This window comes from Rhipicephalus sanguineus, chromosome 1, assembly GCF_013339695.2.
Source record: "Rhipicephalus sanguineus isolate Rsan-2018 chromosome 1, BIME_Rsan_1.4, whole genome shotgun sequence".
Lineage (NCBI taxonomy): Eukaryota > Metazoa > Arthropoda > Arachnida > Ixodida > Ixodidae > Rhipicephalus > Rhipicephalus sanguineus.
The window spans coordinates 192,315,578-192,331,859 of NC_051176.1; the positions used below are offsets into that span (position 1 = coordinate 192,315,578).

At 43.9% G+C, this 16,282-nt stretch overlaps 1 protein-coding gene across 3 annotated transcripts in view; it reads right to left on the reverse strand.

The window, feature by feature from the left end:
* LOC119404512 (DNA-dependent metalloprotease SPRTN) overlaps window positions 1–16,282 on the reverse strand; it is a 48,137-nt gene that overhangs the window by 16,187 nt on the left and 15,668 nt on the right. For 2 of the 3 annotated variants that reach the window (XM_037671040.2, XM_037671049.2), the window contains exons 3-6: window positions 14,095–14,203; window positions 12,527–12,553; window positions 8,891–8,935; window positions 1,797–1,871 (exon numbers count right to left, since the gene is read on the reverse strand). In XM_037671040.2, coding sequence (XP_037526968.1) covers window positions 1,797–1,871; window positions 8,891–8,935; window positions 12,527–12,553; window positions 14,095–14,203 — 256 coding nt within the window. The remainder of the gene's footprint in view (window positions 1–1,796; window positions 1,872–8,890; window positions 8,936–12,526; window positions 12,554–14,094; window positions 14,204–16,282) is intronic. The other variant, XM_037671056.2, reaches the window with a different exon arrangement.

Here is a 16,282-nt window from a genome sequence, read left to right on the forward strand (position 1 = left end):
TATATGTTGGGTAAGTAATGATAATCACAGTGAAAAATCTTGCAGTCGCGTATTTCATTATAATCGGTGCTCTAATTGTCAGATAGCAGACTACGCAGAGCCCTAGCGGTGTGCCTAGGCAAATCGGACACAAACGGAAATGACATAAATCACAGTTCACGGCCGCTCGTGAGCAGAACTCTCTGCAGCCGCATCCCTTCCTTTTCTGCGTCACGGCCCTCTACGAGCGGCTAATTCAGAAAAGTTAACTATTTTTCAGGATGAAATGCAGGGCTGTAGGCTGCTGGAACACGTATGTTACGGACGGGACTAGCTTTCACGCTTTTCCAAAACAGGTAAAGCTCCAATAGCTGCAGGTTATCGCAGTGAGATGAAAGGAATGGGAGCTATTGAAGAACGTGGTACTTTACACGGCGCACTTCAAAGACGACGACTTTATGTACGACTGGTCTCTTTTTGCCCAAATACTGTTGAAACTGAAAAGAATGTTAAATCTTGACGAAGTGCCTTCAATATTCAGCCACTGCAAACCCAACAGCGGGAAGCTCCGACCAGTGTTTGGAGAAGCACCGGCGACAAGAGGTATTCGTATTAGAAAGCTTTAGTATAGCCTAAAATGCTTGTGTCAGCGTGTTTCGCACGCTAAAATATAGCGTAACACTACTCGAAAGACATTAGTACAACATAAAGCCGGTAAAACGATGACCCGCTAAGCGCTAGACTAGCTGCGCCATCTACGCGTGAGTAATGAAAGCTCCAAAAGCTGATCGGCTCGCTTCTAGTTGCTAGTAGTCAAAGCAGCAAAGTTCGAGAGAAATGTAGTCGTGCTCGGTTCAAAGAAATTCAAGCACGTAAACATATTTTAAGAAAACAAACTGTGCTATGTTAGGTTTAATGTAAAAGTCTTTGGTGCAGTCAGACAAGTGTTTACAGAAATGCAGGGACGCTTTTGGTAGACATGGGAGTGTGCCAAACCGAGCATTGATATTGAAAACAACGCTGTCTTACCGTCCGTAGTCTATCAACGAAGCGAGAATATCAGATATGTAAACCACCAGCATCATTTACTGTGAACCAGTGAGTTGTCCAAGACAGTGTAGGGCGAGATGATAGGTGCGAAGCGGACAGCCGTTGCTCAGAGAAGAGCACAGTGGATGTTTACATACTTTGTTTTTTTTCGTTACCACCTAAAAAGAAAAATCTGTGGCGCGGCCGCGAAGCGAATACTTCGGAGCGCAGAGCAGACGATCCACCTGCATCGGTCGGTCAGTCGGGCTGCACTCTGCGTCACTTCCGGTCAGCTGTAATGGCGTCGTTTTTCTAGTTTCGGTATCAAAAATTGAGTTGTTGGCGGGTTTATTTCAGAGGTAACCACTTGCATTTCGAAGGTGAAATTTGGCAGATAGCATTATCTCCAGCTAGAGTGCCTATAAATCGGCTTTTTGGGGTGTGCAAAATTTCGTTGCAGTTGGCCTTTAATTTACAACAGAAAGCAGGTTGTACTGTGGACTTTAGGCTGCACTGGTCCTGAAATTCAAGAGTTTTCAAAGACAGAATAGAATTCCAGGACCTTTGAGGGCCTTGAAGATGTACTTTTCAAAATTCAAGGGTTTTCAAGGACCTGTACGAACCCAGCATTTTTTTTTTCTCCAGCAGGAAAACTTTACTGCCACCATCTTCAAGACTGGTGCCGTTCTGCTCCCCCCCCCCCCCAAACACACACTTTGCAGGCAATTTTAAGGGGAGGGGGGCGCTTGGAATGTTATGGTAATTACAAAATTCACAAACCAGCTCACCGTTATGTGTGCTCCACTTGCTTTGTTTATACGTTCCATGTGCTTATGAAATTCAGGTCCATGAGCATCATGATCCTGCATGAACACAGTACATAAAAACGTTTCCACACTTATTTAAGGAAGTTGTTAGAAGCACAAGAGTGGTACTAAAGTTTGTTGCACCAATTAATGAATTGTTAGTAAACCATTAACAAACTTACAGCTACAGAGTCATATTGGTCAATGCCACTCTCTTTCAAGACATAATGGAAACAGTATGCACATGCAAGTTTTGTCTTTATGGAAGAGCAAGCTCCACGCAAACTGCAGTAGTATAACAGTGCAGGTTTTCAGTGAATATTTTGTGTGTATTAACAACAGCTCCTATGCAGCCACAATTATAGCAGCAACTTCTCAAAGCAAAAATGTGGCACTGAAGTGCCATAAGGTACAGTATAGACTACTCATTACATAAGTCGCTGGAGTCACAAATATTCGCATTACAACTACAAGAAAATTTTTCAAAGGTAGCACATGCACAAAACACATTCAGCAAGTACTATCGGTGTCAAATGAAACCCAAACAGCGGCAAGCATTCGCAATCGTATAGTTCGCGCCCTCCAGTCATCAGTATTGACAGGCGCGCGCATCCGCTTTGGCAGCATTGCGCATATGCGCGCCCGTTCATGGTGATAACTGGACTGCGCGCACTATACCATTGCGAATACCTGCCGCTGTTCAGGTTTCATTTGACGCCAATAGTACCTGCATGTATCCTAGAATCGAGCCAAGACACTGGGCATAAGTTCCTAATGTTGAATGGCTAACGTCCAAAGAGACGTGATTAATATTAATTGCTGGGGTTTTATGTGCCATAACCACGACATGATTATGAGGCACACCGTAATGGAGGACGTTCCTTAACGTCAGTGATGCTACCGAGGACTTTCGATTTGGAGCAATTTTTGGAGCAGCAAAATTTCCGTTTTGGAGCACTTTGGAGCAGTAAGAATTTGCATCTTGGAGCACTTTGGAGCAGATAATTTTGCATCTGGGAGCACTCTGGAGCAGCAAATTTTACATCCTGGAGTACACTACAGAAGCATATTGCATTAACATTTAAGCACCTGAATATTATTATGGGGCTCATATGAAAGCTAGAGATATTTCGATCCATGGCAAATCTCATGGAAAAAATCATATCAGGAGAACTCCATACTTCACTCGCTAATGAAAAAATAAGGGCTCATGCAGTTGAGTGTTGTGGATCAACTTCTTCGGTTATTATTGTCGCCACAAGCAAATAAACAGAATACCGGATCAATAAAATTGCACTTTATGAAATAACCCTCTAAACACATCTATGTGGTTATCAGCAGACATGGTAGACAAACGCCGTAATGTACAGCAGTGCCTCAATGCCAAAGAGCCCCACTGTGCCTAATACATTCCCCTAAAAAAACTCCAAGGCGAAAGGCAGGTTCTTTTTCTTCTCGATCGGTGTGTTGATCCTCCCCCTCCCTCTCTGCATGCTTTCTGCACCTCACTGGTTTTGCACTAGCTCCATGATCGGCGCACTAATCACGAAAGCAGTGTAAAGCGATGATGTCATGTGATGACGTCATCACGTGACATCACAATATATGACATCATCACGTGACATCACGGTATATGATGTCATGATGATGTCACAAGTTTTGACGATCTATGATGTGATGATGACGCCATCACATGATGATTCTTTTGTGCATCAATCGAATGACACCGCCGACGGTCAATTTTCGTGTATGATAAAGCATCTAAGGCTTTCGCATTGAGATTGCGTATTGAACTTTAACAGCCTGGCCGTTAACAACCTGGTCTTACATACCCAACTGCCCTCCACAATGTCACCTCTGTGCCATGCGTGAAACAGCTTCGCTTATCATCCACTTCACAAGTGAAATGGCTCCTCAAATTTAAAAAAAATTTTATTGTGATAGCGATTATATGGACACTCTCGACGAATTTTTGCCGTCGCCGTTGCCGTAATTTTCCGTATAAAGTCCAAATTGATAACATCACTACGCGCATTCTAGCCGCGGGCAAAAGCTCGCAAGCGCTGGCGACAAACGCGGCTGAAGCGGAGATTAAACTAGCTGGCCGTCTGTCTCCGTCGCACGGAGAGTGCATGAGATAACATCTTCCCGCGTGCGGGCCTGCTGTCGATTGCTCATCAAACAGAGAGGAAAACGCTCCGCCCGTCTTTCGTAAGGAGCATGAAGGGACGCCAGGTGGGCGGGGGGAAAGGGGACCGCATCGTTCGAAGGGTGCAGTCGCTTGCGCGCGCGCTATCTCGAGACATCAGGAGACGGCTCGTAAACTTGCTGCGCTCTCAACGCTTACTTTGCGTTTAGAGAACTCAGAGCATGAAAACGCTTCGGTTCCTGGAGCGGCCATATTCCCTTAAACCAGCGTTTTGTTGAGTTACGCGAAATCGGATCCAAAAGCGTTAGCTGCTAGCCTTACTTCGTTTAACAATACAATTTTTAAGCGAAACTGAGTTTTTTTTAACCGTCAGCTATTGACCCTCGAAAGTGCGGGGCGGACGTGTAACATGGCGTAGCCGTTTCACTGTGGGCCGTCAGCGACGGGCCCGCTACTGACAGCTGCACATTTGCGACTGCTCCGACGAGTAGATATGCTTTTATTAATGAGATGACATTTTAAAAAAAAGCAAGCAAAAAATTCGAATTAGGACCCTAGCATGTGAGCTCGAAAGGGCAGGGCCTTTTAGGGGGTACTTACCGCAGAGTGATTACAAACTCAGATGTGCTGGTGGAAGGAATTACGAAAAAGCTCTTCTGGATGAAGATCCATGGATAAAGTATATCTGAGGAAAAGTGTCAACGCGTTCCCACCGTTCACGTGCTCTTCCATAAACGCGAAGCAAGGAAAATTCGATATCCTAGATTTCATTCCGCGACGTCCAGAAACAGAAGTGACAGACATTTTAGCGGCACGCATGTAGTTATTACTGAACATTGCTTTCCTTACGTGGCGTGCGACACTTGAAACGAGCTATCAGCAGCGTTTCTCGAACAGACGGCGTCCGCCGATGAATCGCCGTCGCACTTTCTCGCTACCGATAGGCCTAGACGTCACGAGCCTCTGCGGAGAGCGCGTTTTGCTGTCGAGCAGACTTGCAGAACAGAAGCTGCGTCGGCACCATGCATGGCATCGTCACCGTGGCTTACTAGGGACGCACGCGTGAGTGCTATTTATTCAGCGGAATAATTCTTAGTCCATGGTTGCGACTTCGGCAGCCCCAAGATCAAGCTGCAGATGTTCTGACTGACGCGCCGCCCCAAACCCGAGACATTGGCGCAGTTTGGCGCAATTTTCGTCGATATTATCAGGATGGCGCAGTAAATATAATTTGGTGCACTTTGGCGCAGTTGGCGCAGGAGTGGAATCACTGTTAACGTGCACTGAAATCTAAGTACATGGGCCTCTGGCATTTCCGCCTCCATTGAAATGTGACCGTCGCGGCAGAGCTCCTCAATTCTGTCAAATCCTTCCAACTGTATGGGCACAGCCATAAATCTCGCAAAATACGGCCCCGACCCCACTAGAAAAATAAAATAATGGTAACGAAAAACAGTGGTTCTAAAATTTCTTGGCCTTGAGGAACCCAACAGCTTTCCAGAGGTGCGGCATGGTTCTCTCCACTGATTTAAAGGGACACTAAAGGCAAATATTAAGTCGACGTTGATTGTTGAAATAGCGGTCCAGAAACCTCGTAGTGCTACTTTTATGCCAAGGAAGTGCTTATTTTGAAATAAAATCACGTTTTTAGTGGTCCGCATCGCGTTAGCGCGCTTCAAATCTCCCACCTGAAAATAAGACTTTCATACGTCACTGCTGCCGTGCCCAACATTGCCCGCTTTTACTGCGCGGCCGCCGACACTAGTAGCAGCAGAGCGGAAGTAGCGGGACCCACAGTAGCAACAACGGGCCATCGAAGCCATCGAAGCTTGCCGCAGTCCCGCAGCGAGCACACACGCAGAGGTTTTGACTGTTCAGCACACTGGCGCAGTGGCATGACACTAAGCCACATCGAGCGTAAGGGTTTATTCCGTGGCACCCAGTGAAAAGACACACCGGTTTCCTTGCTGCAGCACTGGCGTTGTGCACCATTCGGGCATCCGGCAATATCACATGCATGCGGCATTTTGTCGAGCTTTCGGTCAGAGCGACTTTCACGAGCGCGCAAAACACACGCGGCAGTACGCGATCCCGAAACTACCACTGAGACGCGACCGGCTGAGCGAAGCAGGGCGCCGGGCGAGGCGCAGTTCGGCGAAAACGGAACCTTTGAACCATGCGCGCCATTCCCCATATGGCAATGCCACGGATGTTCTTTTTTTCCATGAATCAAGCGGAAACGAACAAACAGCATTTTATTATGTCTTTTGATGCTCGGAAGGTTCTTTTTTTACTGCTGCTAGTTTGGTTACTAGTGATTTATTGTAGGCCGACTTCCATACGTCATCGGGATCACTTCGAAAATGTCCCACCCGTGGCGCTCATCATGTGATACATTTAGCTTAATTTCTCGGTAAGTAGGGAACTGCTGTTGATAATATTGCCGTTTTAGAAGTTGTCATACATTGGGCTTTCACTCTGACATAAATTGTTATTTGCCTTTAGTGTCCCATTAAAGGGGCAGAGGGCGCCCTTGGTTCTGCCTTTAATCAAAATAGTACTGCCACTGCATGTGCATGTGGTTTTTGTTATTTAAGGTATTATTAACACAAGAAAACTGGCATGCAATTTTATTTAGTGTTTCTCGTGGCCACAGCAATGTCATGTACAGCTCTGAATTATTGCCAGTAGAGTTTTTAGATGTCAGCCATCATAGTCGTTTTTTCATAATATCATTCTGCAGTCCTTTGAGAACAATTTGGGGGACTTTGAACAAAATTGAGATTGGGTTTTTTTTATTATAGATTTTTGAATCGAGGAGCACTTTTGTCTTTTTGGTGTTTCGAGCATAAAAATTTACTACTTTGAAAATTATTAGAGAAATACAAATGCAGTGGTTCATTATTCACATAAAGGCCTATTCGTACTGCAAATATGAACAAGCTAAGATATTCACAAAAGTAGCCATAGCGTCCCAAATTTGACTGATTTTTAAAAACGCAGCGTTTTTCGTGAATTTTTAAAAATACATAATTTGCACAGAATTCCATGAAATGATAAGAGCTATTTCCTCTTTACTTCTACTTCCGCTAAAAAGAAAGATATTTGTAATATATAGCTTCAGTAGCTGCCAGCATGGTTGCGAATTTACGAGAATGTACTCTTCGTAAAACGGTCGTTGTCAACCGGCGACGCTTGCAGAATTTTCCTGTGTTGAAAAAAAATTTTATTTGAAAACGAACTGCGATATCGTGCTGTGCAGTCATATGTGCACAACATACAAAATTATCAGGAAAATCGGAAACATCAAGTATACACCGTTTTTTTATCTTTCATGGAATCGACCAGCTGTTACATGCATTGCTATCACTATCGGTGCTCATCTTTCGGGCAAAACTGGGACTTTTTCTTTTATGGAAAAAGAAAAAAAAATAATAGCTAGGTAGGTTCCTGCCAATCTCTGTAGCAATCTGCTGTGGCAAATTATTATTCTGCAAATGAATTATCTGAACACTCTTTCAGAAGTTACTGCATCATGGGCTTAAGATATTTTCACGTCCAACAGTTGGCCTTGAGACATCCCGCAATCAATGTAGTTCCTTCCCGGGTAATACGACAACTTTTTCATGGAAAATAATGACAAGGAACTTTGAATGCTGCACATAAAACCTGGAGAAATACATTGATACAGTAATGAGCATTAACTGAACCCTTTGCAGAAGGGCCCCACATGCATATCAAGGAAATCAAGTACTGGACAGACCAGAAGAGATTAAGCAGTAAGAGTAAATTAGGCCAGCTGATCGGAATCCATATTTAAACAGCACAAAAGATGAGACAAAGATCAGACCCTCAGGTCTTTTTAGACCTGGAGGTCTATGCTTCTTTGTCTTATCTTGCTCAGTTTTTCTTCAGGACAAACAAAAATTGTAAAACCCAGAATCACTGTTAGCGCTGTTCTTTTTATGCATTGGCCATGTCCTGTGAACACAAAATGGCCTTTAGCTTTCAGTCCCAAGTTCAACGTGTACAAGCGAGCACTGCAGTTCAATAAAGGCAAGTAGCGCTGAAAACGTGTACCGAAGAGGTGGGGGGTGAAGGGGGTGGGGGGGGAGAACAAAAAAGTTGTGTATTTTTATTCATGTCATGGCAGCACCCGCGATTTTCACCCAAAATCTTGGAAGAAAACCTGCGGCCATAACACGAGTATATATGGTATGTCAGTGAGCGGAGTGTGCATGGAACAATCACTTTGTTCCATGTGTAGTGAAGAAGATGCACGAACGAGTATGCGCCTGTGAAAGGACGAAAAACTAACCGCGTTCTGATTGCGCGAGAGCCTGTGCCGCCTTTGCCAGCCTTGCACTGTGTTACCGTACGGTCCCTTTTCGTGCAAAAACAATGTTGTGTAATGCAGTATTCCGTTCTCATGCGGTGATGTTTATAAGAGGGGGATGGGGTGCTGCCTCGGCATTCGCCTGTGCAAGCATCAAAGCACTTTAAAGGACATGCCATGTTTGTATTTGTCTACCTGTTCCATGCGCAGCGGCACCCCGGAATTTTGTCGCACGAGCATAGTGCTTGCGCAAAATGATTCCCTCACAAGAGATTGCAGGAGTATTTTCTATCTGCAAAAATAATGACATGTGCATAAGTACCTAATCGATAGTGCTCAGGACTGTAAATTTGCATTTATGAAAAATACGTGATGGAAGCCTTTAAGTTTTGTAATCTGTAGGTTGGACATGCATTCGGGTTTATTCTCTTTCCATCTGGATAAAATGCTCAGTTGTTAGTCAGCAATCGTCTCATACAGTCTCTTCTTCGCCTAGCCTTTTGCACCGTTTAAATATGAGTTCCAGCAGTGTCCCAATTTTCCTTCATCTCATGCACAAAACAATGTAAACAAGATTAAGTGAAAACAGACCTTATTGTTGTGGGTCACAAAGAGGTAGGCATGAATCATCTCGTGCTAGAACAGAAAGGAATACACATCATTGCATGTACATATCAAATAAGAATAAACAGGCACAAAGTGGACTGTTCTGTTTAAAGGACCGCAGGCAGATTGCATTCCTCAAAATCTAGATCTGTTTTTACTGCCAGAAGGGCATTGGTATGTAGCAAAAATACATATAAAGAAGCCCTCTGGTGTCACATCATTTCACTACTTGTGGTATTAAAACCAGCAAATTTATTGCATAATTTGTTAAAAACTACACCATTGCATTCAAAACTACAGAAAAATCTGGAAACTTCCCAAAACATTTTTCTTCACAAGAAGTAATGAGTTTTATTTAAAAAATAGTCAAATCCTTACTGTCAGAATGATATCCATCAACATTATCATTTAATCCCAGAATTGAGATACGTAATCTTGTATTTCTTTTTCAACACTGAGTGCCAAACGAAGCAGAGCATATTTCCAAAGAGTCTTGAATACCAGTACAGTGTCACTAAACATGTTGCCCAGTGACATAACTTGCCTCAGAGAGCGCAGTCAATTCATAGCTTGCATACACAACATACAGGTTCAGGTTATACTGCAACATAAGGGACACTCCTCATATCACACATAAGCAGGATGGTGCTATTGCACCTTTCAAAAAGAGAGTCTTTCCTTGCAAATCCTGTAAATTTGGTCTTATAGGTTTTATTATTTTGCAACAGCACATGGGAGCATAGGTCGGCAAAAAATCTGGAGCTCACTCAGACTCACTCATGGAATATATTTTGCCCTTAGGGCTCACTCGGACTCAGACTCGCCAAAAATTTTCCTCAACCGGACTCACTCGAACTCAGACTCACTAAAATTTTTCTCAATCGGACTCGCTCGGACTCAAACTCACCTATACTACTCACTCGAACTCACTCAGACTCAGACTCGTGGCTCGATCTAAGTCTGAGTGAGTCAACTCATGAGTCCGTTAGCGTATAATTAGCTTTTTTGATCAGGATGTCAACGTACTTAAACACCAATATCTCGCATAATTGGTGCTCTAAAATACATTTTGATCTTGTACCTTCACATACGAGTTATTAGTGATTGCAATCCAGTAAGGACATTTTTATTGAAAGATACGACTCACACGAGCTACTTTTATCAAGAACTTCTTTGAAAAATTTTGCGGGAGAGGGGGCGGCTCAAGGCACGCCTTTGATCAATCAATATTGAGCTGGCGTATGAACGCTAGTGTGTTGAAGTCTCTGTGAGTAGAATTAAGTATCACCGTGAACCGTCATAGTGCTTAAGTTCAGCATTTATCACCACAGGTCAGCAAAAAAATTTGGAGCTCACTCAGACTCACTCAAGAAATATATTTTGCCCTTAGGGCTCACTCGGATTCAGACTCCCCAAAATTTTCCTCAACCGGACTCACTTAGACTCACTAAAATTTGTCTCAACCAAACTCACCAAAACATCACTCGCCCGGACTCACTCAAACTCAGACTCACAGCTCGATCCGAGTCTGAGTTAGTCGACTCATGAGTAAGTTTGCCGACCTATGCATGGGAGCTCGCATATCTTGGTTGAAATGACGATGCAAAGCGCTACATATATTGAACGTGTGCACAAGTGCGTTAGATACTAGCTTAAAAAAGCTCTTGACTGTAATTTCTTTTTCGTTTAATGTTGCAACTGCAGCAGAATACGTATGTTAAAATACATGTTTCACTGAAAATAGGTTGTGTGATTTGTGCAAGCAAGCCTTTTGTTTGTTTATTATTTTGCGACAGGCACCAGAGGTGACGAGGTGTGGGGGCACCATCAGGCTACAGTGCTTGCATAATGTGAAACTCTGTGCACACCTGTAGTAAAGCATCAGCTGCGAATATCTTTCCAAGCTTTGTAGTTCTCACACCTTCTGAGCCTAGCAGAGATTACAAGGAAGTTGGGAGGCCCACTAAGGACTACAGGTGCTTGTGTGCATGCATGTCAAAGGCTTCATTTTAACACTTGGTAGAGAGTGTGTGGATCCAAAGGAAGAGATACAGGTGTCTTAGATGGAGCAGGTGATCAAGCCAGCTGGTCTGGCATGTCACTGAAACTATACTCACCAAGGCCTGTTCTCACAGCATCTCAATTCTAACATGCAAGGACTTGTGGAATTTATACATGTCCTGACAAGTTTGGCATGCTATTCGACTTACTTGACACGCTTTACTGCCCTTATTGGCTTTTTTATATGGTGCATGGAGCCCACTGAATGACGACTCCTCCCCCACCATTCTTTTGTCAGACGTTCATTTTGGAGTTGCCATTCAGTTGTAAATAGGTACCAGCCATTGGATGACCGTTCAGATTACTATGCAAGCACAGAATTTGTTAAGACTGTACAGAAAGTATTTATGAAAGGTGCTTATTCATACTATTATTGGTTATATTTCATTAACTAGCAATCACCACTGATCTGTTAACCTTGATGCCATGAGCAATATGGCATTCGTGCCAGTTGACAACTCCTGTCTTACACCACATTCCCCAGAAAACTTGCAGTGTACCAGGATTCCCCATTTGCTGCCACAATCAAGAATGGCACTTGGCCATTCCCGACTGAGGCCAAAGTGCAACATAAGACCACCTCACACGTAAGCCATGGTACAGCAGAACCACAGTGCCTAAAAGTGCAATGCCTAAACCTTGCCTAAACCCTAGACTTGGAATAAGTGCTAGCAGTCAATGTACATTTTTTTTTTTATGATCAAGCAGACTCTACGAATCTGCCCACTGGTGCTGTTATCCCAACTGGGTAACCAAAGACATGTGTCATTAGGATGGCAGTTTGTGAAAAACACTGCATAGAAGGGTGCATCCAATAACTTGGAATGAAGTAATTAAAGAAAACACAGATACAAAATTTCAGTAGTTTATCACTGTATGGAGCCTCGATTCCAAGTAATATATTACAGCACAGTTCACTGCCAACAGTTCAAAATGTGTTCAGGATAACTGGGCTTAACTACATGAGCGCTTAAAGGGGTACTGACACAAAAATTTTGGCCTCTCGTTTTTTTTTTTTTTTTTTTTTGCTGCAATGTGTTGCCGGGGGCCTGTTAGCCATAACACGGCACATCGTTTGCTGCAGCGCGCGGCAGATAATTAATTACAGGCTCCTCATTACCGACCAGTGTCAGTTTCAGTTTCAAAAATGACAAGCCTTCGGGTGCAACTATCACCACCTAGCGGGTGCAGCGCTCAATCACATCAGCACACAGAACTGTGACGCACTTCTGCGCGGTTTGCAAGCAGCCGCCGAGAAGTAGACTGCTGGAGCGAACACAGCAGAAAAACATGGCGGCTATGACGTCATCATAACTTGTTGCAGCGTGGTCACGTGAGGGAAGTAGGGGGTCCCCAAGGGTCCCCTTTGAGGGTGTCAGTAGCGCGAGGATGTCGATCGCTCACGCAAACTTCAAAATTGATTTAAAATAACTCCCAAGCTATATTCGCTGTTGGTATTTTGCAGATACGCATGTTGACCGGAATCGATCCCGCAGGCTATCTCGGCCGCAAAATATTGCGTCAGTACCCCTTTAAAACTAAGACAAAAGAAAGGCTCACACGTCTCTTTTGTCTTGGTTTTTGGTGCTGTTGGAGCAACAAAATGCAAGTCCAGCATAGTAAATCATCAATACCAATACAGACCCACTCGTTACATCAGAAAAATCGATGGTAGTAGACATACTACTGCTGACCAATGACACACGAGTCAGCTAGCCCAATGCAGTGTTTCCATACTGTGACCATGTTGTTAAAATATGGGCGCATTGAGAACCTCATAGAACAAAATAAAAGAGAGAGAAGGTTACAAGCCACTTTGCATTCCCAAAGAAGCTACAACAGAGGACTAAGCTTATTCCATGTTGAATGCAAAAGGCCGCGGGTGAAAAAGGAATAAATTGCCATTTTTGCAGCACATGTCAAGCCCAAGCCTTTGAACATTGCATTGCACTAGCACAAGTCAGCAGTCGTGATTTGCAGTTGTGTTACCACTTGTAACCTGCGGGCCTGCTTTAAGCTGAAGTCATGCTGCACTGGTGGAATAAACAGATATTTGAGGAATCAATGCTTGATACAAAAATAAAGGAGTTCATAGTTATCCAGCAAAAAGTGCGGTTTTTAACACTTTCAGGGTCAGTGCTCTAAAAGGTATGGCACCGGGTTATGGGTTGCATAGACTGAAGGATGAACAGATTAGTGCAGCAAAAATGGCAGCAATAGGGGCATGCAGTCCGAAGTTATTCAGGCTAGAAAATTCAAAATACAATAAAACGGACGCCTACCCTCAACTCGATCTTCGCGGTATCACCTGACCACATTTCACTCGCCACTGACGTTGCAAGGCGCTGCTAATGGAATGAGCTGAAAGCTCCTATGTAGGGGAAGCTTGCATGCCACTTTGCATGTTCTATCCAACGTATTGATGACGCCATTGCGATCGTAATAAACAATGTGGCACCTCAAGAGCGAGCCGCACTTGTGAAACAAGGCAGCTCACAAACGCCTCTATCATGTTTTGTAGTTTTAGTGATCTTTCTCGTTGCAACGGCGTTTATTTATACACTCTTAATTTATTTATCTTAAAATTTTTTTTTTTCAGTTTGAAAACAACAGTGTGTGGAGTGTCCCCTGCACATTTGCTGCAACGTGGTGGCATTAGGAGCATTGTTTGCCCAGCGTTTCACTAGTGGACACAGAAAGGGGTCACTTTTTCATGTGCACCTAGGTGCTAGTTTTCAAACTGAAAAAAAGTCCAAGAGCACTGGTCTATTTGGCATTCAGTGAAAAGGCACGTGAAAGAAAAACAAAACCCAACAGTAATCTCTTTTTGATGGAATGCCATGATCACTCCTAACGTTACATTTATCCAATCACAGGTCTGCGCCCTTTCCCGTCATGTCCGCCTGCAATAGTTCTGGCGTGCACCACTACGCATTGATGCGGTCGGCAGCGATGTAGGCACTTCACAAAAAAAGTGTTGGAGAGCCCCTTTAACAACTAGGACTACGATTTGCCATGAAATCCAGTCTGCATACACAGCTGCCTGTACAAACAACATATGAAGGGAATCTTTCACAGCAACCTTGCCCTGTTTCAGTAAAAGACAATTAGTGGCTAGAGGTATTCACCAGCAGGGTTTCCACGAGGTCCTTCCTTGGCCGCAACTTCAGAAGTGGTTCGCTGAGACGTACAGAACACAGGCCACCTTTTCCCTCGTAGCAGCACAACCCAGCACATCTGAGTAATATCACAATTCACGTGTCAGGCCATCAGTCAGAATTATGGAGTTTGTATAAACACAGGTCGGCAAAATACATTGAACTCACTCGCACTCACTCACAAATTATATTTTCTACTTAGGGCTCACTCGGACTTAAACTTCATGTTAATTTTACGCAAGTGGGCTTACACCCAGATCTGCGAAGTTTCTACTCAGCCTGGCTCACTCGGAATGACGAAACTCACCAATACTCAAGCGAGCACACTCGGGCTCAAATCGACCATATTTCTACTCAGCCAGGCTAGTTGAAAGCCAGATTCACCAAAATTTTACCCAACCTGAGTTGGACTCACTGACCAGAATGAAATTCAGGCCAGTCCATTTGAGGAGCTTCTTTTTTCCCTAAAAGAGCCAAATCCAGAAATCGAAACTGGGCAAATTTCACAGGAATGTAAAGCATGCCTAAGTGTCTTTTACTTTTAAAACATTTGTAATAAAAATTGGGCAATTTCTGAATGTAACGTGGACTCAAAAAAGCAGTTTTGAATTAAAAGAGCCACATCCTGCGGCTGCTTGAATCATACTTCAGCCAAATCCATCAAACCAGTGCTGCACCAACGTAACTTCTGTAGGCGCGAAAGACACGTAACACAAATGAAGAACATAGGACAAGTGCTTGTCCTGTGTTCTTCGTCCGTGTTAAGTGTCTTTCGCGCTTACAGATGCTATGGATCAGTACCAACTAGCCCGATCTCAGTGCTGCACCAAGAATCTGACCAAAACAACCAAGATGGCCGCATCCAATGTTTCATTTGTGACCTAGTTGCTTTTACTCCACAACTGCCTTTTCTTTAGCGAGTTGGTACTTACTTAAGGACATAATATTGTAGGGCAAAACTCCAATAGAAAGAATAAAAGGCTGACTTTCCTGCTTCTTTGTGCCTCTTAGTGTTTCTTTTCAAATTTTGCACTACAGTATAATGTCCTTCCTTCACTCTCAGATGGTATATTTGAAATGGAAGACCACGGAAATGAAGATATTGGGCACCAATCTAGTTCTTGAAGAAGTGACCCTAAACAGCACAGAATAAAAGCACTAAGGAGAAGAAGAGTTGAAGCATTTTTGGAGGCCTTGAATACATGCCAAGAACAAGAAAACGCTGCCAACAGTCGAGAATGGCACCGGTGTTGCCAGGTAGGATCAATCACTCTACAAGCATAGTAATTGCCATTACACCCCTGCAACAAAGAATGGCAGTGACAAAAGCACAAGGATGATGTCAATTTTGTCACCTCGTTCATTCACTGCCATTTAGACTTTTAAGGGTACTTGCTTGGACCAGTTGGTATCTATTCATTGTTACGTTATTGCGCACCACTTTGAGGACGAAGACTGAACCATGCTTGTGTTCACTTGTTGTGCTTGTGTTCGTGTGCTTCAGTCTTCGTCCTCAAAGTGGTGCGTAATAACGTAAAGATATTTAGACTTCTTTTGCATAGCCAATCCAAACTCAAATGAAATGTTCCAATCTATAGACCTAGAAAGCTGGTATGGTGGCACTGTTGCTCCCGCCCTCTGTGGGTAGAGCAGTGCACTCTTAGGGTGGTACAACGCTCTCCTCAGGCCGTTGAGCGCCCGCTCTGCCGCCACTCACCACTGCCGCGTGGCGGTGCTGTGCGAGTAGAATTGGGAAGCTGGTGCAGAACGGCCACATGTATTACGAAGCTCACGAATTCATGTTTGCATCAGAGTTTAATTGCATTTGTGCTCTTCGCAGGCTTTCACAGGTACGTATTCCACATGCAGTCTGTCTCGCCATGCTGCCAGTGCAATACTTGCATTTGAGTCGACCCGCCATGGTGGTCTAGCGGTTATGGTGTTCGAATGCTGACCCGAAGGTCACAGGATTGAATTCCAGCCGCTGCGGCCACATTTTCGACGGAGGCGAAAATGCTTGAGGTCCATGTACTTAGATTTAGGCGCATGTTAAAGAACCCCGGGTGGTTGAAATTTCTGGAGCCTTTCACTACGGTGTCCCTCATAATCATATTGCAGTTTTGGAAAGCTAAATCCTAACAATTATTATTATACTCGC